Here is a 26636-nt window from a genome sequence, read left to right as displayed (position 1 = left end):
TCTTTTTTTCTTTGCGTGTGTGTGTGTGCACGTGCACAAACACACGGGCGATTCTGCGTGTGCACACGGTGCTTTGCTGAATATTAAACCTCAAACGATAAAGACAACAAGTGAACCGTCATGAGAAACATGCTAAAGGAAGTCTTTGTGGTTTTAGAGGTATCAGAAGAGCCAATAGTTTTAATGAGGCAGCATCGCTGCAAATGGCAGGAAATGATAAGGCTGAAGAGGCGAGAGTAACGGTTACAGGCACATCCATGGCACAGAGCGAACACATAACGCGCTCGGAATGTGGGACAGCATCTGTCCTCACTGCACCAGGTAAGAACATCCCGACTCGCCGTGATGCTGTGACATCATTACTACCGAGAATAGTTTTCTGCTTTTCATCTGATGGATTTTTGCATGAGACCTATAAGAGGAGCAGTTGGGGACGATGTCATAAAAAAAGGCTGCTGTCTTTTACATGGGCTGTCTTAGGTGAGTTAGGGTCGTTTAGAGGGCAAATGCATGCCCAATTGTTGTCTGTTGACAAAGGCAAAGGTGTGTGTGCCCTCAAATTCCTCACATGTGTGTGTTCATATCAGCAGAGGGGGGATGTCACATAAGAAATGTCCTTTTTAATCAGGGGAAAAAATATAAAATGACTCGGGAGCAAGGCGAGCATATTAATGTGCTTCATTTGCATATGCTCGTCAGCCAGGATCCGTTTATAAAAAAAACACACACCCACAAACTGGATTCGTCAGTTCATTTCACATTATTCTATTGTCTATCTGCCTTTGTTATATGTTAAAGATAAAGGCAGAAATCAAATTGAAGAAAAGGGCAAGCTGCTATCTCTCCAAATGAGCAACAGCTCATCAGCCCAGTTTAAATCGCAGATTTCTATTCCAACAGGCAGCCGCCTCTGTAAAAAGGGCCCATTCAAATAAGGTCTGCTGTGCAATAAGCATGCCTGGTGATAGAAGCTGGGGCGTCACATCAATGCAATTTAAAACCTAAGCCATTTAAAGCACTCAGACCAAGTTTCATTCAGCATTTTTTTATCCCGACATAATTCTCACAATAAATGTACAAGTCTGTACATATATTTTTCATTCAAGTCTAATCCTCTATTGTTCTTCATGAAAACATAAGCACACAACCAGCCGTACATTGACAGCAGCATATCTGGATGTTACGCTGACGCCTCCACTGGATGCTCGTTAGATTGCTGAATACCGACGACTTGCTTCAAAAACGAAGGCGCGATCAAAGGGCGACCCACAAGTGTCACATTCCTTTGAGTGAAAACTGCCCACAGTGTCCAATTCGCAACCCCCAAGAAAATAATCCGACAGCGTGTCGCAGGGGCAAGTGGGTAAAAGAGCAGGCGCCCCTGGTGTTTACTAAAGGGTTAATGATCCAAGTCAATGAGAGAACAAGGGAATGGTGCACAATTGAGAGGAAGACAGTGTCGCCGTGCCAACGTTGTAAAATCTATGCACATTTTGTCTGTGGGCGTGGCCCATTTCTAACAGCCGGGCCCATCACGATCCCACTTCCCCGTTTACGTGAACTCACCTGCTACCAGAGCTTCAGCCGCCGCTCCATGAAAGGACTTTCTGATTAAAATCCCGCACTACAACGCGGTGACCAGCACTGCTACCAGGCCGCATGCTAATCAGCTTGATGAGATATTATAGCATATTTTGTTGACCAAAGCAGAACCGTGGTTGTTGTTCCTGAGCGTTTGACCCCAGCAGCAGCCAGAGGAAGTGCGCAGATAGATGCGTATACCTCCCCATCTGGAGAACAGATGGGCCTGCATTAAAACCAATGCTGTTCTTGTTGCTGTCCTTGATTAGGACTATGTGACTATTGCCTATGCCGCACAGCGACCCAAGACTACAACATTATTCTGTAGGTAGGAAAAATAGGTAGGTAATAATAGGTATGTAGGAAAAACAGAAAAAGAAAAAGATGCTCCCTGCCTCTTGTTTTTCACACTTGAAGTTGCTCTTACCTGTAATGTTTTTATCCACTAAGTTATCTTTGCCTACAGCAGGAATTATTTCAACAATGCCGACTGCCGTCGTAGAACTGAAGTATTGGTAGCGTGAGGTGACCGAGAGAGGAACTGTGGGTTGGGGGGGGGGGGGGTAGAAGTGAGAGCAAAGTGATTTACATCAAATGTTGTGCAGCTCTTTAATAGAATTTTGCGCCAAGGCAAGTGTCGTGGCAACAAGATAAGAGCGTTGTGTTTACCGCTTGGTTTTAAGTGCTATTGTTAATATCGTAATTGTAGTATTGTGGTGGCTTCCCAACAATGCTGTTGCTCTGTTTCATTAAGGCGTGTAATTGGTGAAATTCTGATAGGGTGGGCACAAGTAGCTTAATTATACTGCTCACTGTGTTCACAGAGTAATTAATCCATCCAAAATGGTGTTATATTTTGAAAAAGTTCTCAGGAGCCACATCATTTCTTGGTGATGACTGTCGGGGCACTGATACATCTTATTTTCCTTTACTGGGTGACACACCAAAGTGTTTTCTTCCCTTAAAGAAGGAAAACAATAGACTAGAACATTCTCTGATCTCCAGGATGAAAACGTCACCAGCCAGTAGCTTATAAATAATAATACTGTTACATTAGAATGTCTATTATTTTAAACGGTGTCCTTCTTTGTCTGCTGTTACAGAATGGAGGACTCGAGTTTGTGTCTTGGTGTATCATCAACGGTGTCAGATGCTGATACCCATCTGAGCAGTGCAGTGCTAAATGGCCGCTACCCCATAAGTCAAAAGCTTCATCAGCTTACCGCACAACTAGGCCACGCCTTTCCTGACATACATCGCCCACAGCAGATCCCTGAAGAGAAAGCAGCCACACCCTTGGATGAGAAGACCCATCACGCAGCCCTGGCTAGTCAACCTATCAGCAGTCAGATGGCCCTGCTAGCCAATCAGCTCAACCGAGACATTGATGCAGGTGCGCTCAGCGGCTTGAATGGACGTGTTGACCTGCAGCAGTTTCTTAACGGTCAGAACTTGGGCATCATGTCCCAGATGAATGATATTGAAGACGATGCCCGTAAGAATAGGAAGTATCCCTGTCCATTGTGTGGCAAGCGCTTCCGTTTTAACAGCATCCTGTCACTGCACATGCGCACGCATACAGGAGAAAAGCCTTTCAAGTGCCCCTACTGTGACCACCGAGCAGCTCAAAAAGGCAACTTGAAGATCCATCTCCGTACCCACAAGTTAGGAAATCTCGGTAAGGGCCGTGGCCGAGTCAGAGAGGAGAACAGGCTGCTACATGAGCTGGAGGAGAGAGCCATCCTGAGAGACAAGCAGATGAGAGGCAGTGGCAGTCTCCAGACTACTCCAACACCCCACCTTGGCCTCAATAGCAGCTCGAACACTCATCATCAGCAACTTGGCTCAGCCTGTGGTCTCCCCCCCACCTCTGGTCTTGCCACTCCAGACATAATTTCCCAACCTTCTTCTTCACCTAAGCCGGCTGGCACTCAGGATGAGCAGTCCCTCAACCCAACTACAGGCTTCCGCTGTACCTTCTGCAAAGGAAAGTTCAAGAAACGTGAAGAACTGGACCGTCACATCCGCATACTCCACAAACCCTACAAATGTACTTTGTGTGAGTTTGCTGCTTCCCATGAAGAAGACTTGATAAGTCATGTGGAGAAGGCTCACATCACAGCTGAATCCACACAGGGTCCAGGTACTGGCGGCGCTGGGGGCACACAGCCGGCCACTGAATTCCGATGTGATGTGTGCGGCCAGGTGTTCAGCCAAGCTTGGTTCCTCAAAGGCCACATGCGCAAGCACAAGGACTCCTTTGAACACTGCTGCCAAATCTGCGGCCGCCGTTTCAAGGAACCTTGGTTCCTCAAGAACCATATGAAAGTGCATCTCAACAAGCTTGCCATCAAGAACAAGCCACCACAGCCCAGTGAGCAAGATATGGCTGCTGTCAATAGCATGAGTAATCTGGCTCAGGAAGCTCATGCCAACCTCTATTCCCGATACATCTCCTGTCTTCAGGGAGGCTTCCTTTCACCTGACAAACAGGGTCTGACTGAGCAGCACCAAATGTTGGCAAAAGCAGGAATTGCCATGAAGGAAAAAGAGATGTTAGGTAAGCTGCTTGGACCAATGGCAGGAGGCATCGGTCATGGGCTGGGTGAAAATGAGAAACGCTCCCTCCTGGGTTGTCTTAACCTTGTGCCACCACTCAAATCGAGCTGCATGGAGCGCCTCCAAGCGGCCGCAAAAGTGGCTGAGATGGACTCCCTCAACAGCTACCAAGCCTGGCAGATAATGGCTCGTGGTATGGCTATGGATCGGGCTTTCATGCCGAAGGAGCAGCAGCAGCAGCACCATTTAACCCCTGGGCAGGACGATGAAATGAGTGGTGCTGGGGCATTGGCTTCCTTCTCAAAGGATAAACAAGACTACTCCTTGATTGCTTCCAATGATAGCTCCAAGAAGAAGCAACTCTCGGAGGCCTTGCAAGGTTCCAAGGCTGCGAGTGGAGCAATGATATCCATGAAGGAAGACGGAAGAGGCTTTGACAGCCACCGTGACTTGGTGTCTCACCATAGTAACGCTGAGGCTCCTGGGTCTCTGGCTGGCTTGGGGGGCCCACACATTGATTACAGCCTCTCCAGCCTCTCCGGCATGAAGGACAAGCCTTCAGAATGCCCCGATTGTGGACGGGTCTTCAGAACCTACCATCAGATGGTTGTCCATTCGCGTGTCCATGGGAAAGACAGAAGAGGTGTTGATGACGCGTACCAGCAACAAGGTTTGGATGAACGCCGTGGATCAGCAAGTGACCCTGAGTCCCAATCGATTAGCCGCTCCACCACTCCTGGATCATCCAACGTGACAGAAGAGAGTGGAACAGGAGGAGGACAGTCCCAGACGGGGAGCAACCAAGATGACAGCCCACATCCGTCCTCACCATCATCAGGTAAGAGAGACAATCTTTGCTTTCTTCTGCCCGTCTCTGGATTAAGCGTACAAACTGCCCCCCGACCGACGTGGTAATTATTCTGTCTTCGTTGTCCCTTCATTGCTGCTAAACCCACTTCCTCACAATTCACAGTACAATACGGTCGCATTCCACTAAGAATCACCTTCCGTGGTACTCCATAGTCTTTAAAAGGAAATGAAAAGAACCCAAATGCCCACTGATGCAAACAAGGAATGCAATCCTCACATAACTGAAATATTTAACGCATTTCTTCAAATACTTGCTCACCATCGCAGTGTTTGCTTTCACGCGGTGCTCTTACTCCTCGCTCTCTCTCGCTCTCTCCCGCTCTCTCTCTCACACACACAGATCATTGCTGTGAAATTTAAATGCACATATTGAATATATATATACTTACTGACACAACGGTATTGTTAATGCCGTCCATATTAGGCCACACAAAAGACTCCAGAGAACACAATCCAGGAAGAGACGTGCACGATTGCTTTCATGTTTCCGGATTGGAGTCTAAATCCCCGTGGAATACGAGTAAAGACAGGAAGCAGAGGTTGAACTTGCTTTAACCACAGTGATTATTAAATGTCTTTAATAAAATTGTTGCAGACAATCTGCCCCCCCCCCCCCCTCCTCCCCAGTAAACACAGGCCGGCCACGGCTAGATAAGTGTAAATCTAGTGGGATTAAGGGAGGCTCATAGCTAATGATTACACAAGTTTTAAAGGTAACTTTCACTTGCTCCTCAGGGCCCGACGCTGCTGTTAAGAAGCACATCCCATAATTAGGTCACGACGACGCGGTAATCAGTCGGTTTAAGCAAAACAAGACACTAATTAAAGATATACATATAAAGCAGGTCAGAAAACGGTGAACTTCATTTCCAAAAGCGAGGATGTGCTTTTTGATAAATATATAAATAAATGGAAATATAAATCAAAGTGGTTTAGCTTAAGGCTCTAAGCAACTTAATTCCACCAGTGGAGATGGAATTGTTTATTTATTCACAGAGGCATGAAGTCCTTATCGTGCCCGTGTAGTGTGATGGGTTTGAACATGGGACAGGCTATGTTTATTTTAATCTAAGAAATAATAACAGACAACCCCCCACCCCAATTAGGAATTAATGAAAATGAGAGTGAGATAAAAACCTATTTTCTTTATAGAGACTATTAAACATAACACTTTCTCAACAGGGTGGGGGTGTAGCCGATGTAATTATCTTATGAATTTTAATGCTGGAAGTTTCTCTCTCTCTCTCTCTCTCTTTTTGTGTCTTGTCTCCTTTGACTTAACCGCTAAAATCTGATGGGTTCAGCTTTTGCCGTTTCAACAATTTCACAAGAACTGTATCGACGTCCAGTGTTTGGTCTGCAAAAAAAAAGAAAAGCAAAAGACAGTAATAATAATGGCTGAATAATACAAATATCATTCGCCAGCAAATGCTAAATAAAAGCACAAAGAAGTGCGTTTAATTTACTTGAGTGGTAAATTAATCCCCCCAGGCCATCAGGAAAAGAGAGGAGGGTTTGATTAAAAGCAAGTATCAATACAACATTTAATTCAAGTAGATAATCAGCAACTTTGAACAACAATATAAGGTTTCTGTTTCTTGCGAGGCTTGAACGTCACCCTTTCTGCTATTTGTCTTATCTCGGTTTCGCTTTTTGCCAAACGATCAGCCCTATTGGTTGCTGCTCCGGCAGCGTTCAAGCTTGATCAATCTGCCGTTGTAATCCGAAAGGCTGACCCCACACTGCTGCTGTAAAGCTTTGAGGGACAGCATGGGGGGGGGTCGGACTGCAGGTATGGGAGCATAGCAAATGTGGAAAAGATGTTTAACAATGCTTCACATGCTGGTGGAGCTACTTACTGATTTTCTAATTCACGTACCGTGAAATTTGCCTTTCTTTCAAAAAAAATCCTAAAAAAGTGATTTGCATTTTGAGCTCTAGGACTCTCAAATTAGAAGCTTAAACACACGTGTGAATGTTCATGTAGAGCGGCGGCATGCTTCTCTTCTGCAGTTGATGGCGCGTGGTTGCGTTGCAGTGCGTGTGCACATCGCTCTCTTCTGTTATGAACGAGATGAGACCATCTCATCGCTTCAGTGTCTCACGTTTTCTAGCATTCGGCTCTCTGAGTGTTCGCTCGGGCGCTACCCACTGTGCAGCCGTGGACGTGTGAGCCTCCGGCCCACCGTCTACCAGCAGCACTTATGAGTTACTTAAATTACAGTAATCAAAAATAACACCTCAACTGTGAAAGGAGGTCAGCTTTTGTCTTTGAGCGAGCACTTGTTTAAAATCAGCGAGTGAAAATGGGAGCAGAAAACAAAGGCCTGCCAGCGACGTCCTTTCGAGATGCACCCCATTAGCGTACAGCTCAGCCACTGACCTTGAGTCTAACGGTCTCTATTCTGTTGCAGCGGAGGTCGCTGCATCAGTGCGCACCAGAATCGCTTTTCTATTTGTTCTTTTCTTCGAACCAATTTCACTTTCTCGCCACTATTTATTCTTGCTTGCTGCAGACGGATCTCGATAACGTAGCGTTAATGTTAGCAGCGTTCAGCTACAGGTGGGCTTGATGTGAGAGCGCATCGCCCCGTGTGACTGCTGCTTTTGACGCTGTTGAATCTTTGCCAGCTTTCGTGCGCCACCATTGGAAGTCCTCATTATACAGGGTAGCGTCTCCGCATGTCGCAGCCAACGTGTAACTGAATGTAAAACACATTATTTCCCGCCCGAAGCAGCAGGAGTCCTCCTTACATGCACCTCCGTAACCTTCCCAATAAGCCTAAGCCCACTCCCACCTCTTGGCTGCTGGTTCTACGCTCCCTCTGGCGCTCTCTTTCTCTTTCTTTCTCTCTCTCTCTGCAGAGAATCCCCCGTGCCTACGTTATGTTTTATTTCTTTTAAAGAGAAGCAGCGTTTTTACATGGCAAGGATTAGCCTGCATATCCCTGGTCTTTACCGCGGCTCAGACAAGCAGGCAAAATGCTCCTTCCATACAAATTGAAATTGGATTTGCCAACTTGGTGCCTTAGGTTATAAAGCAAGGATATTCATCTAATTGCGACTAAATAATGGGGGCGTAATTACACATGCGGACAAACTGTTACAGTGTAATTACTATGTCATTAACATGAATAAAGTGGTGCTGAACAAAATCCAGACAACTTTGAATATGCATGATGACAAACACAAAACAGTGAGCTGTTGTCAGCTATTGTTAATATAGCCATACTGGCTATATTAAGAGAAAGTGTATTTAAAGACCTTTATTATTGACAATCTGATTGGAATATAAACTCAGATCCAGGCAATTCCTGAATAGACGAATGGCAGAAGAATCACAGGTTCGGTCCAGTTCATCCAGCTGGTGCTTCCTGGTTCTTTCAGAAGTGTGTGTTCACAAGAGAACGCACTGAGACCAACTCAAGTCCCATCGAGGCCTCGAGAACCAGACACTCTACTGGTTTGCATTAATTACAGTGTGGACAGAACCTAAACCTGACCAGCGCTCCTCTGCTGGAGTCGTGCTACAAACAACAGCGTTAGACTGGACTGACTGGGGGACAGCTTGGTCTTTCAGGACACACATCCTCTTTGACAATAGCAGGTAAGTAGTGCAAGAATACTCCCAGTACTGATGTCTGGGAGTATTCTTGGGCTCGCAGGCCAGAGTGGTGCTCACACACTCACACACACACACACACACACACACACTCACACACACACACACACACACACACACACACTCACAGGTCCACACCCGGGATAGAGTGGACGCTATAAACTATATTGACAGTCCAGATAAAGTTTGCTTTGCTCCGTTCGCTTGGTGGAAACTCGAGCTCCGGCCGTTCATGCAGCGGGATCAGTGCAGAAATCATCAGTCGCTGCCCCTTAGCTCGATCCACTCGCTGGTTACTGATCAATACCAGTGTCTTCCAGCTTCTCGCCTCAGTCTGACAGCGTGGCGTGTATTACAGGGACCGGTGACCTGTCCAGAATGTGGCCCGCCTCATGCCCACTGTCAGCCGTCCCAGAAAAGATAATGGGTTCCAGATAAGTGGGTAGATTATTAAATGTCATGCTGCATATCTCTAAGCAGTGTTTTGACTCAAACCAACCCTAAGTGACAGGCGGCTGCGTTTGTGGGACCTTTGTTAAAATGGATCGTGTGAATGAGGCTGGGCCGGATTTGTTCCTCCTCCTCTGAGTGGATTAATCTGGGCCCTTCTTGTGTCTGTGAAGAAGATGATTAAGCCAAATGCACAGGCCCATATCGAAAAAAAAAAAAAAAAGATGACTGAGCATCAGAAACTGAAAATGGCCAGTCAGCCACTTTCAGCATCTGGTTTCTAAGGAGATCACCTGTGGAGTGAGCAACAGATCCGGCACGGCGCAGCCCCCACCGCGAGGCGAGGCCAGCCCTGGTGCCTCCTGCACCGTTAAAATGAGCGTGGAACTAAATGCCTTAAGAAATAATGAAATATGGCTCTCGTTTTTTCTCCCTTCTGCATAAATTACTTCTCCTTTGTAATTGACATCCGTTCCTCGGCTGCGCCCCCCCCTCGCACTATTCTTCTCCTCTCTATAATCAGAGAACTCTATGGTTATAAAACCTCAGCCTTCTACCCCCCACTCATTTGAAGGAGTCTGGCCTGTCATATCTGCATTTTTTATGTGTCACCAAACTTAAATAGACGCTCATTGTGTTGCAGCACATTCATTCCCTCGGCGGTATTTTTGTACAGTAGGTCAGGACTCTGGTGTCTGCTAAATGATAAAAGTTCCATTCAAACGCACTAATTGTCAGTGTGCTGTGTGATTGACATGTCGCCGATAAATGCAGACTTAGTATTTTTGTACACGCTTGCACAATATAAAAGGCCAATTTATTTCTCTGTTCTTCTTTCTCTTATTTCTTGCACAGTTCATTTGATTTCTCTCCTCCTTTCTAGCACGCTCCCTCTCTCTCTCTCGCTCTCTCTCCCACCCAGTCGCTCAGACTCAATTTGTAAATATTACCCATGGAGGGAATTAGCCAAGGCTTTTTAGATATTTTTAAATTCCAATTTTATTCCGGCGAGTGTGTTTGATGGAGGGAAGGGCTGCGTGCCTTGGTTTGCTCCGCGGTATTCCTGGGTGGCTATCAGTGGCTAGCCTCGTCCTTATGAAACATTTATCAGCCTGCTTTATGTCTTAATGATCACGTTAGGATTCCCCGCCTGGTTATGAAGACAGACTTGGGGGGTGGACTGTTGAGAGAGTGCAGGAGAGGCGATGAAAAAACGACACGGGCAATCCAGTAGGGAGCGACTGAGTGGAGTGGGAAAAGGAGAGATGACAGGGCATCACATTCCACAGTAAACAGCATCACATTATGCCTTCCACTCTTCAACTCACAATCTTTGCCAAAACATAGCTTACCTTCCTCCTGGAACCGGCACACACACACACACACACACACCTCCTCGCTATTCTTCTGTCTTCTCCATTCCTTTTTATGTTTTTATAATTAAAACACAATATTTATCTTTCCATAACAGAAGGCTGCCGTACTCCGCCAGGTCGGCTGTTTGCATATTAATATTCCTAATACATCAACAAGCTATCTTCTCCGGTGTCAGCGCTAAAACGGAGCAAGACTCACAAACGCAGGCTCTTCAGCTCGCCGTGGAAATGCTGGAGAAACTTCACTTGATGTGGAACACGTGGAGAAAAGACTGAAAAGTACCGGGGGAGAAAGGCAGACATGAACCGGCATCGTGTGAATGCGTGTTACTGCCGGGAGCGTGTGTGCCCGGCGGCTCCTCAGGATGCACATATAAATGCACAAATCCAAGCGAGCTAAACCTCTGTTCCTCCTTCAGTCAAAACCGCCACGCTAACGGCGCCGTGGCGGAAATGTGCCTCTCCTTTTGATTGTTTATGTGTGTGCTTAAGAGAGGGGCGGAGGGATGGGGGGGGGGGTCTGACTCCGGCAGCTGTCTGACTCCGGCAGGGCCCTCCTCGGTCAGTGCCATGCTGGACCGGGGCTGGGGTTTAGAGCTGGGCGGGGGGCAGCTTGAAGGTTTGCGTTGGACCCCCCATGTGAAGGAGCAGGAGAATACGCTGACCTTTGCCCCGTGGACGGCCAGCATGTCCACCGATGATGCTCTTTTTTGTCTCCCCCACACACGTTTTGATCCTTCCACTGCCCCCCCCCCCCCCTTCTATCATTCTTTCATTTTGCAGCCTTCTCCCTCCCATCTCTAGCTCCTCCCCTTTACCCCAGTGACAGGTCACATAAATAAGCCTTTGTAGTGACATCAGGGTGCTGACATGGGAGCAGAAGGACCGTCGTTTTAGCCATCTCTTTATCACAAAGGAGATGGGGGGGGGGGGGGGGGGGGGGGGCAGAGGGAGGAGGAAAATGGTGAAAAAGTGTGGGGGGGATTAAATCCAGGGATTAAGATCTCCATGCTTTTGGTTTTCTCTCTCTCTCCCCCTGCCACATTCCAATTGTTCTTAAAATATTTGGCAATGTCAATTAGTAAGTGAGCAGAGCTCGCTGATGAACACAATTTTCCAGGCGACTGAGCAGCCTATTGTGGAGTGAACAGCAGATTTCTGAGGTCATTATCATTCCCTGTTAGCCGTGCCCAGCTGCTCTCCTCTTGGCTCTGGCCAAACTCCTCTCCTCTCCTCTCCTCTCCTCTCCTCTCCTCTCCTCTCCTCTCCTCTCCTCTCATCCTTCAGCACCGTGGCCACCAGTTCAGAGCTGGTTGCTAGCAGGCACCAACAGGGGGCATCAACAGGAGGAAGGATGGGAGGGGGGCGGGGGGCTGTCGGGGAAACGGGAGTGAGACGGCTACAGGGTAAGAGTCGGGGAATACAGTGAAGGAAAATGCGTGTTGGGGGGAGGAAAGGGAAGGAACACACTGAGGGTTATGGGGTAAGGTGTACAGAGGAGTGGGACGGCGATGGAACACACGGGGCAGCGTAAAAGAGGTGGTGGATTAGAGAGAGAGAGAGAGAGAGAGAAAGAGCTGCTTCATTAAATAGAAATGCACCTTACTGGAAGGTGGACGTGGTGCAGGTGAGATTAAACACGAATCATGCCCCGCCACACTTTCACTAAAAGGCCTGACGTCTGCATCAGACGCTCACAGTCGTCCTTTTTTTTCGTAAATAACAAAATGATTTGTTTCAGTAAAGATCCACGAAGGAGTGAAAGATGAAGGGAGGGAACCACGAACCCCTCGCTCCTCTGTGGTCTTTTCACCGTCCCCCTCTTTCACCTCCTCTCTCCTCCTAACCCTAACCCTCAACCAACACCACAACCACCCCCCCCCACACACACACATCGGTGTGCCCCCTTCCACCACCGCTCACCCTGATATGTGTCTTCTGGAAATCCCTTCTATTTGCAGCAGCGCTCGTAAAGGAAACATGTCTCAGTCTCAATATATTAGCAGTGTAAGTTTATATTTTCCCTCTCCTTAACGTTGACCAGATTGTCTTGTTTTTTTGGCCTAAACTAAAATGCAACAGATTTGTTGCGTTTTATAGAACAGTGCGTAGAAGAAGCAGACGGACATCCTTCAATCTGAGAACGCAGAGAACCTTTTCATTGTGTCAAGAAAGCCATTCAGAATGATCGCTGTGAGCTGTCAAAGGACGTCCAGGAACACTCCGGCAGCATTTCGACATGTCTCTTCACTCCACGCTCAGTCCCACCTCCTATTTGTCCCGTCCCTCTTGTCCAACCTGTAGGACGTACCAGCACTGGCTGGCCGTGGGTAACTGGGGTTCTCCTGTGAGAGAGAGAGACGAGGAAGACAGAGTGAGAGAGAAGTGAAAAAGGGTGAGCGGCATCAAAGCGTTGCTCTCAGCTGCAGCTGCCAAGCTTCCTCGTCCCCAGTTAGCAGCCATCCAGCTGTCAGGCTGCGCGGAGAGGAAGAGAGGGGGGAAATCTCTCACCAGCCATATGGTTCCCAGTTCTGTCGGAGACACTCCACGCTCTGTGGGCAAATGGCAAACTCATATATCTAATCAACACTCTTAATATCCAGACCTGAGACCAAGAATATTTTCAACAAGACGGCGAAAGGAAGCTTCAGGGCTACGTGTCTGTGGTGCTGCTTGCTGAGCACAAGGTCACGGACGAGTGTTGGACAACCCGCGTATGTCGATCCTAAATGACAGCGCTATGTGGGAAATGCTACGTTCTTTCCTCGATCTGCAAGCTACTTAGTTTGACTATTTTTTAAACGGGGGTGGGTAGAGCAGGACTGCTGGAGGGACTATTGTGCAGCTGGTGAAAGACAAGCGTGTCAAAGCACTTCATATTTTTGGGTTGCTCCATGGCGCTGTCGTTGCTAGCGCTTCCTCCAGCCCCCTCTGGGTGGTCTGGTCTGCTCAGACACGAGGCCCAGTACTAGCACCGCTGCTAACCAGCTATTAGCATTTAGCTTTACATGCTGAGCTCTGCCCAAATATCCCGGGACTTTTATACACATGCATTTTTTTTTACAAAGATAAAATAATAGGATTTATTTTAGCAGCTTCACGCATGAAACAAAACGTCTGGACACTTCCGTTGTCCTCTTCCATGTGAATCATGCGCCATGTCATACGTGCATATTAGCTGAGCAGAAGCTGTTAGCTGTAGCACAGCTAGCCCCAGAGAGAATGGGCTTGAATATGGCTTTGTGTTTTATCTGTTAGCAGGATGCTACACCTGCTCATCTAATCCTGGCAGGCCTCTGCTTCCAGTCTCTCCGGCTGCAGAGTAACGGGTGCCTTATTGCATGGCAAGCCACACTAAAGTGCGGAGAGGTTCCTCGGTATTAAAGCAACATTTAAAGCTCGGCAACAACCGTCCTCCCTCCTCAGCAGGACTGCAGAGTGCAAATCCCTGCCAAACAGCTATTACTACAGGGGTGGAGCATGTAGCCTGCAGTGGAGGTGGCGGATGTCATAATTGGGACTTTATTGTGGAAGAGCAAGGTAGACCGGCAAACAGATGAGTGTTGAGGAGAAGGAGAGAAGATGCGGAGAATGATTTAGCCAGAGATAAGAGGCAGGGGTGGGGGCAGATGGGGTAAGAGGGGAAGAAGGGGAGTTATCCAAGTCCCCCAAATCCTCACTCAAGCCAACAACCTGAAGCAGAGGCCATTAAAAGCAGGGAGAGCTCAGTTAGATTGATACGGTGGCAGCAATGGTTTGGAGGGACAGTAACTTTAATGGCCCCACTGGGTTTTAATGGCTGTTGTGCCCCAAACAAAATGAACTAATTAGTGTTATCATCCATATATCAGACCCAACACACACCCAGGCGTTCTCAGGCTGTATAAACATCTCAGAATCTGGGCTTCTGTCTTTTCTTCATATTCTGCCTTGTTTTGAGTCAAGCATGATAATTGATCCGTCCGTTTGTCCCCTCATCCTCTTTTGAATGTCCCAGCCCATGGCGCCACACGCTCTCATCCCTTTACCCCACCTCCTCCCTCCTCCACACAAACACAGCCTCTGGGGCCGTGCCCTGTTTCTGAGAGGAGCGATTATGTCTACACTGGTTTAAAAGCAGGATAACAATGTCACGAACGGCCATTTGGAAAAACAGCAAAGGGCTCAAGCCAATATCCTGGCGTTTGGACTCGAGCCGCTGTTACCTGCGCGTAAGCCACATGTTTGTCACGCCATTGCCTCTGGTTGACCACGCCGCCCCACCGGCCCCACGCTTTATTTCTCTTGCACTAAGCCTATTATAAAATCAATAAACAATTGAGCTTTTTTTCCAGTCCTTTTAAATCTTTTTCTCCTCTATATATCCTCTGAGATGAAGGGGAGGCATGCAGGCAGCGCAGACTGGCGAGCTCAGGGGGAATAAAAGGACGAAGGGGAAGGAGGAATAATAAAAAGGTTGAGTTTAAAGCAACGGTCAGTCCAATCAGGAAGATCCAGCAGCTTAGACCCGGACCGGACCAGCCTCTAAAAGGGCCCTGCAGTTCCACCCGAGATAGTTAACGCATTGATACCCTGCATGGTCTAATGTTTGTAATGTGTAGATATGGTATGGTGTAACTCAAAATAAAACCGTTTGCGGTTTGAGATTCTGGATTTCCATTTCTCCACCTATCTTTCCAGGTGGGCGTGGTGGCGGAAAGCTCATGGGAATGATTGAGGGATTTTTAATTGTCAGATTCTCAAAATGTAATAACCCTTGAGTTGGTAAAAATCAACAAACACCATCTCTGACAGCTGATTTTCAAATTACGTTTACAGATTTTAATTCCCTCTGTCAGTTTAAACTCATATTTCAAACTCAGCGGCGGGGAGATGACAATATAAACTTCTTTTTATTCCAGCAGTTGCTGAGAAGTTGAAAATGAGAATGTCTGCTACAAAGCCGTACCCAACCCCCCCCTCCCCCCCACATCCTTTTTTTCTCCCCCCGTTCTCGAACTTCTCACTTTGTTTACTCCTCGAGCATTCTTGGAGTGCAGATACAGTACCGGTAATTACCAGTGATCAAAAACAGCGCAGGTTCTTCTACTGATGCTTCTGATGCACGCGTGACACTGTGTGTCACCACATCGTCGCTGACACAGAAAGCAAACAGTCTCTGGGAAAGAAGCTTCTGCCAGGCGCGCTTTAGTAGATCCTTTGTAGACAGGATGCAGCGTATTCCGCAGATTGTCACTGAAAGTAATGATCATCTTTATAACACATGCTAATGATGAGCGATTGTCAAAGCGATGCTTATTAAAGGGATAGTTTAGCTTTTTGAAGCCGAGTTGAGTGCGTTGTCTTTTCTCAATGCGGCACCTACAGCGGAAGAGAGTCGGCACATTCTCCATGTGGAGACGTGCACCTTAGTAAAAGCGTAATAAGTCCTACCTCAAAGTAAAAACAACAGCCATTAATTACATAACAATTTAAAAACCTTTTCTCTACTTGTCGCCGACCAGCATAAGGAGACACACAACCCCTTTGATAAGGAGATGGACCAGATGAACTCAGACGCTGCTTCTCGGGCTCAGACGTGTCCACCATGTCCACCATGACGTGTCCACCATGCTTGCTGTATACGGTGGCCCGAGGTTGGACTGCAACAGCTTTATTTCAAGCTGCTGGTTGCATCGTCTTGGATTTTGTTCTTCGAGCAAGCCTCCATCTTGGCTGACCCTCCCCTCAACATGCCTGCTATTGGCTGACCCGCTGCCTATCCAAGTTCCCATTGGCCAGCAGACCTGCCCCAGTTGCCTCTAGCCAAGCCTTAATTGGATGACTGTAGATCTCTGGAAAGCACTCGTCAGGATGGTCTAAATGAGAAGAGTAGGCCGTCGTGCGAGAGCACCCGCTCTTTCCACGGCGCCCATCCGGTCCCACGAGGAAGGGCCCAGAATACTGGAGATGTTGGATGGGCGTTTGGCCTTCTCCTACGGTTGGGGTGGCTCTGTGTGTCACCCCCCCCTTGTTGTCCCGCCAGACGGAGGGCTGTTTCGGGGCTATCCTCCTGTCACACTTTGATGATGCTTCTTTGCCTCAGAGTTTAACTGTGACTTTCCTTTGTGCCAACTCTCATGAGCACCAGCTTTCTTATCCACCTGGTTCAAAAGGTCCGCGTGCGAGTGATTGGCAGGCTTTCGGTTTTCGCTCTCCCACTGCTATCGTGTCATGCCAGTGTGTTTCTCCTTGCTCTTCTTTCGTTACGGTCTGCTGACTATTCGATCCTTTGCTAATCGCGCCTCTCCTTGCACCCGCTTTTGGGCAGAGAGCAGGTGCGCCTCGTCCCGGTGTCCCTCTTGCCACCGTATCACACCTCTATTCTCCAGGAGACCTGGAGAGAGAACAAGCCACTCTGAATGGACCCTCCCTTTGCTCCTTGTCTACCGCTCCTTCTTTCCCTTATTTCCACAGGGAGGAACACTGACCTCATTTGTGAGGACAATAACCCTCTTGACTTTGGGGATTAAGACATGAAACCTTTGTGGATTAATTAGGTTCAGATCTGAATTCATTTTGTCACCATGGAAGAGGAAAAAGGAGGCTGCGGACTGAGGCCTCCATGATTTACCCAGATAGATATATTAAAATCAAATGTGAGGGCTGATCACGTTTAAATCCTCTAACAGGATGGCACTACCAAGAACTCACGAGGAGTCACAGCAAGCATTATAGGGTCTTATGCACCAGGGCTGACTTCAAACCAGGGCTTTGCAAGTGTGGAGACAACGTTAGCCCGCTGAGCTTAACTCTTTGGCAAGGTTACACACGCAAATATGATTTTGCCGGACTATCTCCAATCCACAATAGGCTGGAGCCTGAGTCTGTGCATTCACGCCTCGAGATCTACTCTTAAGCTTGTCACACATAATGTAGCAAGTAGCAGTCCTGACAATGCCGCAGGAATCACATTATCTCAGTTGTCCTGGTAACAAAGCAAAGTGTTTGTTTTCCAAGATGCGGTGCAATTGCAATTTAGACGCTTTACACCTATTGTTCTATTTTTTTTTTCTCCCCCAGTCAAGAGCATATGTTGTTTGAATGTATCTGCAGCTCACAGAAAGAGGCTGTTAGTTGGATGTTTTGTTTACTAAATAACAAAAGGTGTTTCTTCCACCAAAGGCACAACAGAAGACGTGTTAATGCATGTTTCATGTCATCTTTTGCTCGCTGTAAATAAAAGCGACTGTTGCCTTATTAGAGTAGCGCCTCCTCAACGCGACAGCCCCAGGTATAGCTCCCTTATGGACCAAGTGTTGAACATGTGCTTGATGAGATGCCTTCCTCAATTGCATTTACGGCTCCTCTAATGAACCTCCGTCTCGTCATGTCTGCGGCTCCCTTATATTTTTTGATCTGCCCTGAAGTTAGCGGCGCCACAGAGCGAGCATATGTTCCCGTTGATGGTACGGTTGTTTCGGCGAGGGGAATGTCTCTCTCATCCTCGCGGTATCGGCTCATGCAGCATAAAACCCCCATCCGAGGATCTTAGACTGAGCCATTCCCCGACCCACGTTTGACCCGAACAAGGTGTGCATGGAGATTTTAGATCTTCCTAAATCAGGAGGCACTTAAGAATGGGTTTTAGCGGAGCGCCAAATGCATCCACTGGATTCAACAGCGTGACTGTGCTACACCGACGATGCTACACGTGTTGCCCAGGTAACACACTCACCTTGTTGTGTCTCCTCGGTGTAAACTTTGTGCTGGCTTTCAGCGCAGCAGCATTTTGAGTTAGCGTCATTTAACCCCTGCTTGTTTCCTCTGGAGGACACAGGTTTATCCTTGGCTTTCAGAGAGATCCCCCCCCCCCCCCCCCCCCATTCCTCCCATCCGCTGTCTTAAGACATGGAGCTCAGTCGAGGCTAAGCCACCATTCACCCTCATGGGGGATGGATCGGCCAAATGCCACCTCCCCTGGCAGGCCTTGCAAGCAGGGTGTAATCGGGCCGGCACACCCCCAGGACCAGAACCAGGTACTTTCTATTAGACACAGAGAGGACTTGTGGATTTTAGAGAAGCTGATTTGGTCAATCCTCCCTCCCCCCCCCCATACACACACACTTCACATTTCTACCTGCTTTGCTGGTACTTGACAAGAAAGGATTTTGTCTTCCCTGGCATCCTCCCTTTTCATCTTCTGGAGAGAAGGGCAAACCGAGAACGAGGGATTGAAAGTTTGTGGAGGAAAGTTTTTGGAGGACATTTCTGGATTATGTTCACAAGGCACAAGCTGCTCACAGTGTGAACATGGCACATTGTCAATGAGATCTATTTCCATGACGATTATTTTTATACTCCAACAATCAGGGAGCCGACAGCACACTACCACGGGAGGAAAAAAAGAAGCCTCTCATCCAATTCGATACACCCTCTGCAACATTTAAGCTGCAAATACTGACAAAGCCAGGAGGGAGAAGATAATGTCAAGATATCAACTTTCTCCTGCTATCGCAGATTCCCGTTCGAGTTTGGCTAAGTGTCCTGTTGAGTTGTCATGTGTTAGTGCACCAAACCTCAGGCTGCGCACGTCTCCTGATCAGATGCTCGCCACTGCTCAGTGTTGCGCTAAATGCAACATCTGAATTCCAGCGTGTTGGACAGGTGAGATGCTGCAGTGAGCAGCACTTTTGAGATGCCAGTTAGCACCGTGTCACCCATCCCCATCTGTAAGCTTTCACAGATGTGTGTGTGTGTGTGTGTGTGTGTGTGTGTGTGTGTGTGTGAGCGTGTGTGTGCGTGTGCGTTTCAGGAAGTCTGAAGTAATTGCAGCTGCATTTTGAATCGTAAAGGAAAAAACAAAACTAGCATTTGTACAGTCTATAGAGAAACATGGCAACGAGCTAACTGATTCAGAATTCACTGCCATATTCAGTGTCACTATTTGACTTGGCGTTTGGCAGAAGCAAGCAGGGTGCAGATTGAGAAACAGTCACAGGGAGAAGGAAGAGTCTGGTCTCCTTCGTCTGCCATTTAGAGCCCCTCCCCTTACTGCTCACCTTAGCCCGTCCCCGTACTCACACCGGCGGCGCTCGCCTCAGGCTGCAATGGTCGCTGACAGGGCGGGTGGGGTGCGTCTGGGCATCCCGGTGCCTGTATGTGACTCCTCTCCCAGAGTCTTGTGTGCTCAGTGGGCTGTTGGAGGGCTTTCTGCTCAACAGAAGGGCTTGGCTGCAGAGCGGGGCGAGAGCCAACCATCTCAAAGACTTTTTTCTTTTTTCTTTTTTTTCGGGGTGCATCACCATCTCTCTCTAAGTGCCAAGTGTGCACCAAGGCCATGCCGTTGACTGCGGAGCGTGCGCGATGGGGGCACGCTGCCGCCATCTCTTCCAGGCGCCTTTTAGTCTCTGAAACAAAGACGAATCGGGTTAAAGACAAACGCTGTGATTTCTGCCAGCAATAGAATTGCAATTGAATGAAGCTCTAATGAATGCAGTGAAATGCTTGTCTCGTGCAACATTTCGTGAACTCGATTAGAGGTGCTAAACCATTTATTTGTGAAGTCTGTTATTGCAGACATCATTCGTGGTGGCGGCGGCGTTTACCTAATTTTATTTATCTATTCCCTTGGTCAACATTGTTTCTAAATGATGCGAGATCTTATTGTTTAGGATTTACTTTGTAAATTTGTGGATTTCAATTAAATTGGAATTTGATTCAAATCCAGCCCATTGCTCAGAATTTCTGTTCAGTTTATTTTAAAATAAAGGTTTATTCCATTGCCTTCTCCCCCCCCTGTTCTAAATTAATGCCACACCACACCGATCGATGGATCCCTGCTAATCGCGTTAGACATTTTGTTTCAGAATACCAGCGCCCAGCTGGTGGCTCCTGCACCGACTTCCTTCCTCCATCTCGCTGCTGCTCACTTCCTACCTCTGTCCATCCATTCCACCTCCCCCGTCTCTCTCCTTTTCTTTCTCTCCATATCTATCTCCCCACAGTGTTTTTTGCTTCACAGGCAGGAGGGAGGGGTCAGGGGAAATTTGGCCCAAATCCCAGTTATCACACATCAGACTATATTTCAAACCCAAATGATGCAGGTAAAAAAATAAAAAATAAAATCCCTTTTTCGCTTTAAAGGTCAGACATTAGTGCTGGTGGAATTGATCTGTGGATTTATGAATTTAGCTCTGTTGTTTGGGCTCCTTTGTAATGGAAGATTCAGTGGGGGAAGCTTAACATTGCATTGTTTTGCCGTGACAACGCAGCCACGAGAGCTGCAGCTGTTCCCCCTGCTCACAATGGCAGATTAATTAACACAATCATGTGGCGCTGGCTCGGGCTCAGCAGCCAGGTCTGCTCAGGGAGAGATAGGTAAATCCCAGACATGCATTTCCAGACTAGCCCTGAACATTTCGGTGACGCCACGCCACAGCGAGACCGATCCGGTCACCGACTGGTCATCAGCAGGGGCGAAATCTGAGGTTGAACGAGGGGGGGGGGCTCGCTTGCTAATCGCACTGATGTTGAAGCCGTGGTTTGTCAGCTGTGTTGTGGAATGCGTACTTGTAAATGTTCAGGCATTCGTGTGTGTGCGTGTGTGCGTGTGTGCGTGTGCGTGTGCGTGCGTGTGTGTGTGCGTGTGCATGTGTGTGTGTGCGTGTGCGTGTCATTTCTATGTGCACCTGGCCAGAAGTGTGATTCCATTCTAGTGTGCTGATGTTTGACAGTTACAGTTCGCAGGAAGCCTATATACGTGTGTGTGTGTGTGTGTGTGTGTGTGTTGCACGTGCTCCTGTTAGACACTCCTCCCATCCTGCCCGTAGACCCCCCCCCCCCCATTCTAATTAAGATTCTGCTGGTCGACCCGTCTCTCTTACTTACTTAGTTCCCTGACATTTTAAACTGTCTATTATGCCGCCCGGCTTTCAGGTGCAATGCTGTGTAAATGGCAAGTCCAAAAATTATGTATCTTTTACATACAGTTACCCACGAGGGACGTGGGGGCTGCGGGTGACGGAGCGGACTCGCCGCTGAAGTTATGAGCGGACTCTGATCGTTCTCGTTGATCATGTCACTTAAAGGCCCAGCTGTCGCTCTATTAGTGTCTTCCTTTCTGCCTCCTTCCTCGTCTCCTCTTCCTGCTGTCTAACCCTAACCCTCTCCTCACATGCTGCCACACACAATCACACACCTCTCCTCGATGCTTTTGCGTGAACATGACCGCAGTTTGTCAATATTTTACCCTTGGCCCATCTCCTGTGTTGATATAATGATCACTTAACAGTCAAGAGTAGGCGAGGAGGAAATTAGGGCGTCGGCAGCAGAGAGGACAACAACACTGAAGCAATTATGTTTCTTTCAGCCCAAGCATTCTCACGTTAATGAAATCCCTTATCGTAAGGGGAAGGGGAAGGTGGGGAGGGGAGGGGAGGACAGGTGCACGAAATGTACGGCGCTCATTTATCTTATTCTCTGAAATGAGCGGAAGGAGCGGCAAGAATAATGTAGAGATAAAGTCTGGGCAACAAGTGTGTGCAGTATTTATTTATATATATATATATATATCGCTGGCCCTGCATTTTGCAAAGACAGAGGAAGAAAAGGGAGAAAGCCAGATGAGTTTCTGAGAGCGATGAATGAAAGAGGGGGGGGGGGGGGGGCACGGTGCATCGCACGTTGGCATCTTCCGAAAGGACAAATCGAAGACACTCCCCACGCTAACATTTGCAGTATTTACCTTCCTGCAGAATGTCTGCCCTTTTCCTTTGTAGATGAGATCAGTCACAGACTCTGAGACACACGCACACACACACACACACACACACATCAAGACCCGATGACCAAATGAGAGCGATCAGGGTCTGCTGCAGGACTTTTCTTCACCTCACTTTGAATTTACAGAAGCAGTGAGAGCACAGGTGTGGGGCAGGTTGGGGCGCGGCGCCACTCGACTGTTCGGCCCAGGAAGCTACTAGAAGGAAGGGGACGCACGGGAGGGGACGCACGGGAGGGGACGCACGGGAGGAGACGCACGGGAGGGGACGCACGGGAGGGGACGCACGGGAGGGGACGTGTGAATTCTGCTCATGGACCGTCTCAAAGGAATAACAAACCATCGGTGGAATTATTATCTAAAATATGACATTATTAAACCCTCCCGTTCTCGGGCCGTGCTACACACACCTCGGCCGGCCTGTGACTCTCGGTGCTTCAAGTATTTTTAGAGTGTGCATTAAACCAGGGGTGGAGCCAATTTTCCATCTCATGGCTGGAATACTTTTAGGATGATAAAACATAAATGCCCCGGCCCTTGTTAGCTGCTGCTATTAGTAGCGTGGGGGCTGCGATGACGCTAATGTTTGCTCTGGGCTGCTGTGCTTCTCAACTTCTTTCTGTCTCATCTGTAAAAGAAGCTATCTGATTGGAAACAAAGCTGGGGGGGGGGGGCTCGCCCCAGCTCCTTGGGTTTAATGACCCTTTTCCTCGACTGCCTCATGCCACAAGCAGTTAAACGGCAGTCAAGGTGCCCGGAGGTTCCCCACCGTGCCGCCGTGGGCAGTGCAGCGTACGCGAGCAGTGATCGGCAGCGACGTGCGCCGGCTGCCTCGCCGGGCTTCCCCAGCAGGACGCTAACCAGCGCCCACCACGCCCAGCCAGCGCCAGCAGGGCGTGTCGGGTCACGCTTTTGAGTGATCACCAATCTCCCTAAACCCAAGCGGCGCCCCCCCCCCCCAAAGGCTGTAATGGGAGACACTCGCCTCTTTGAGATGAAGGATGCGAGAACCGAGTGACGATGAAACCAACATAGCCAAATTTAATTCCAAATGAATTCCGGCTATTGATCTCTCACTGTCCTCATCCTCTTCTTCTCCATCACCACCAGTTATATGAATCTAACTCGTGCTTCGGTGCGACTTTGGTGCGTCACACTTAAATAATTAGGTTCCGAGAACGAAGTTCAAAGAACCTATTGTTTTTTGAGAAATTATTTTTATTATTATTATTTTTAAATGGCTTTTTGAGGCACTTCCCGGGCACGTAGGGGCTTGAATACTATATGTGAGTGTCACATCTGGTGTCTAGTTTCTAAATCTGGAATTTGATTGGACTTTGATATCGTCTTCGGGCTCCACAGCGCCACCTGAAATCGGCTTTTCTCCGAAAAGGTACTCGTATCGCCACGAAATCCGCGTATGTCATTCCTCTGGGGGTCCCGAGGGTAGTAAATATTTTATTTTATTATTGGTTTAATGTAAAGCTAATGAAACAGTGACATTCACAATAAATGATGCTCGTAGTTATGAAACAGAAGGCCAGAGGTTCCAGACCAAACCTGCAGTTGTGGAATTTAATGAATATCTGCTATCTTTGAACTCTCCTCCAACATTTTGCAAGATGCTCTTTCCCCATCAGGATGATCACTCAGCATGTATGACAGTGTCCAAAGCAGCTTTCATAGAGTTTAGCATCATCAGCGAGGCAAAGCGGGCAAAGGCCGGTTTGCCGGAGTTGAGGAGCGATTGAGAAGGGACTGGAACACATATCAGGTGCAACCTATGATGAAAACTATTGGCAGCATGTGTCAATAGTGTATTTAAAATGTTCTTCGGGCAATACACACACAAAAAAAGTTCTCAAAATTATATAAAAAAATAACATTCCCATTAACAGTTGTCAGTCAGTGGCTGCGTTCAAATGGACAAAATGTCTGTAATCTGATCAGAGTTCGGATTAAAATTATGATCGGATGCACTGTGTTCATGGACCCGAAAGATATTGATCCGATTAGGACTTGCGAGTTTCGATTGTTTTATTTTAATAAATTATTTTGACAAATATTCTGGAAATAGTAGTAGAAGAAGAAGCCGTAGTGACTTCCGTTGTAAAGAAAACATGGCTCCGCCCTTTTCTTCTTGAAATGTTAGCGTTATTTTGCTAACGTCACAGACATGCGCAGTAAGGACGGTGTTTGTTTGTGTTTTCATGTGCCCTGATCGGATTATCAACCGGTATAAACCACCCCTCTCGATTGGAATAAAATCTTGATCAGATTGAGCTTGATCTGGTCAAAATATTCCGATTTGGGTGTGTACATGAATCATTTTTATTCCGATCAGGCTTTAAATCCGATTAAACTCAGGATGTGCTCTGGATGAAACGAGTGCATGAAAAACAGGACAAAAACTGCTTGAGACTGTTGTCTCTGCTTTCATGACAGTTCAAATGTCATGGCGGCTGGACATCAGCCGAATGGACACGCTTTCCAGACGTGCTTATTCTTTGAAAGATGACATTTATCATAGATTTTTTTTTTTTTTAAGATAAATGAGCCAGAAAAAGCCGAATGTGGGAATGTGCACCGGGCCCACATAGACTGGACGTGTCTTAGAGTGGTGATGATGATGAGCCTTATTCTTCACTGATCTCCACATCACAGTAAATGAGACTCGGCTAATTTAGCCTGTCCTGCTCTACATGGATTAAAAGAAATCACATCGAAGTCGATGCAGCTGGACAATGTCATCTTTTTATTTCACATCCTCTTCTTCTGGGCAAAAACCCATGCCCTCTCTACCCACAAGGCAACTGGAATGGCAACTATTGGATTGGTTGTGTGGTTGCATGCAGGATCAAGCTGCTGAGATGAGCTGAACTCACTGAACCCCGAGCTTCCAGCCCCATCGGACGTAAACTACATCATGCAGGTGACACTGCAAAGAGTTGGCGTCTCATCCGGGGTGTTCCCTGCCTCCGGATTTAGTCCTCATCAGAAGAAGTTGATCGTAGCTAATACGATGCGACACTCGGAAGAAACTCCACGCGCTAGCAGCTGTAATAAAGAACGATGGTGATGTAGCAGACTGTTTACTCTTCATCTTGTGCATTCTTATTAGAAGAGGACACAACTGTCCCCACTGATACGACCTTTGGTTGAGGGGAGCAGCGTTTCATTTATGACAATGAGCCTGCTTGACCTTCTCTGTAAGTAGAGCGACTGCGCCTGAGACCCGGAGGAGCGGCCTAAAATGGCCATCAAACTTCCACTAAAAACTTGAGCATGCTCTGCCCTATCAAGCTAATGATCAATTATTAATATCCACAATCCTCAGCCTTGATGTGGCTGCTGGGATATAGAAAGCAGGCAATTATGTGCTGCTCTCTTATTTGGGTTTTGACTGTCTCCATCTCCGGCCTGTATCTCTCTGCATGCGTTGAGCTCCCCTATAAATATATAACAGATAGTTCCTCTTAGCGAACCACAAGTTCTTATTAGGGCCCTCTCATTGCTGATATCCAGATCCAGATTAATTTGTAATTAGTCTTGAGTTGTTGAGCCTCTGAAAGATAAAGGATTCCAACTCCCATTCAATTCGCCCCAAACACTGCTGATCACTTTAAAAGAACAAACGTGCTGGATAAAAATAGCTTAAGCTCAGACTTATTTGTTTGCAGACAAATGCCAGACACATATGTCTGAATGGCTAAAGCAGAGAATAAATGAGTTGGCCTAGAATAAAACTCACCATTGTGTCCCTCCCTGCGTGTTGTCTTATAGGAAAGCGGGGGATGGGCTGAACAATTCATCGTTTCAGACATGAATTAGTCGGTTTGAACGAGTATAGCAGGAAGTCAGTGGGTCAAAGCCGAGGCAGAAACCTCAGCGTGGACCCTCGGTGGAACGCCCTGGGTCTAAGCTGTGTTGTATACATAGTCATTAAGGGAAACTGTCGTTCAACAGGCAGAAACCTCAGCGTGGACCCTCGGTGGAACGCCCTGGGTCTAAGCCGTGTTGTTTACAGAGCCATTAAGGGAAACTGTCATTCAACAGGCAGAAACCTCAGCGTGGACCCTCGGTGGAACGCCCTGGGTCTAAGCCGTGCTGTATACATAGTCATTAAGGGAAACTGTCGTTCAACAGGCAGAAACCTCAGCGTGGACCCTCGGTGGAACGCTCTGGGTCTAAGCCGTGCTGTATACATAGTCATTAAGGGAAACTGTCGTTCAACAGGCAGAAACCTCAGCGTGGACCCTCGGTGGAACGCCCTGGGTCTAAGACATGTTGTTTACATAGTCATTAAGGGAATCTGTCGTTCAACAGGCAGAAACCTCAGCGTGGACCCTCGGTGGAACGCCCTGGGTCTAAGCCGTGCTGTATACATAGTCATTAAGGGAATCTGTCGTTCAACAGG

The 26636-nt window shown here is 47.6% G+C and overlaps 1 protein-coding gene across 1 annotated transcript in view; it reads left to right on the top strand.

Moving 5' to 3' along the window:
• Positions 1–2685: 2685 nt before the first annotated feature.
• Positions 2686–26636, top strand: part of znf536 (zinc finger protein 536) — a 77586-nt gene continuing 53635 nt past the window's right edge. Inside the window, exon 1 of the mRNA XM_068741155.1 lies at positions 2686–4978. Within this exon, the coding sequence (XP_068597256.1) occupies positions 2686–4978 (2293 nt within the window). The remainder of the gene's footprint in view (positions 4979–26636) is intronic.

Source organism: Brachionichthys hirsutus, chromosome 1 (genome assembly GCF_040956055.1).
Source record: "Brachionichthys hirsutus isolate HB-005 chromosome 1, CSIRO-AGI_Bhir_v1, whole genome shotgun sequence".
Taxonomy (NCBI): domain Eukaryota; kingdom Metazoa; phylum Chordata; class Actinopteri; order Lophiiformes; family Brachionichthyidae; genus Brachionichthys; species Brachionichthys hirsutus.
The sequence above is the reverse complement of the archived record's forward strand: the minus strand, read 5'-3'. Positions and strand labels throughout refer to the sequence as shown.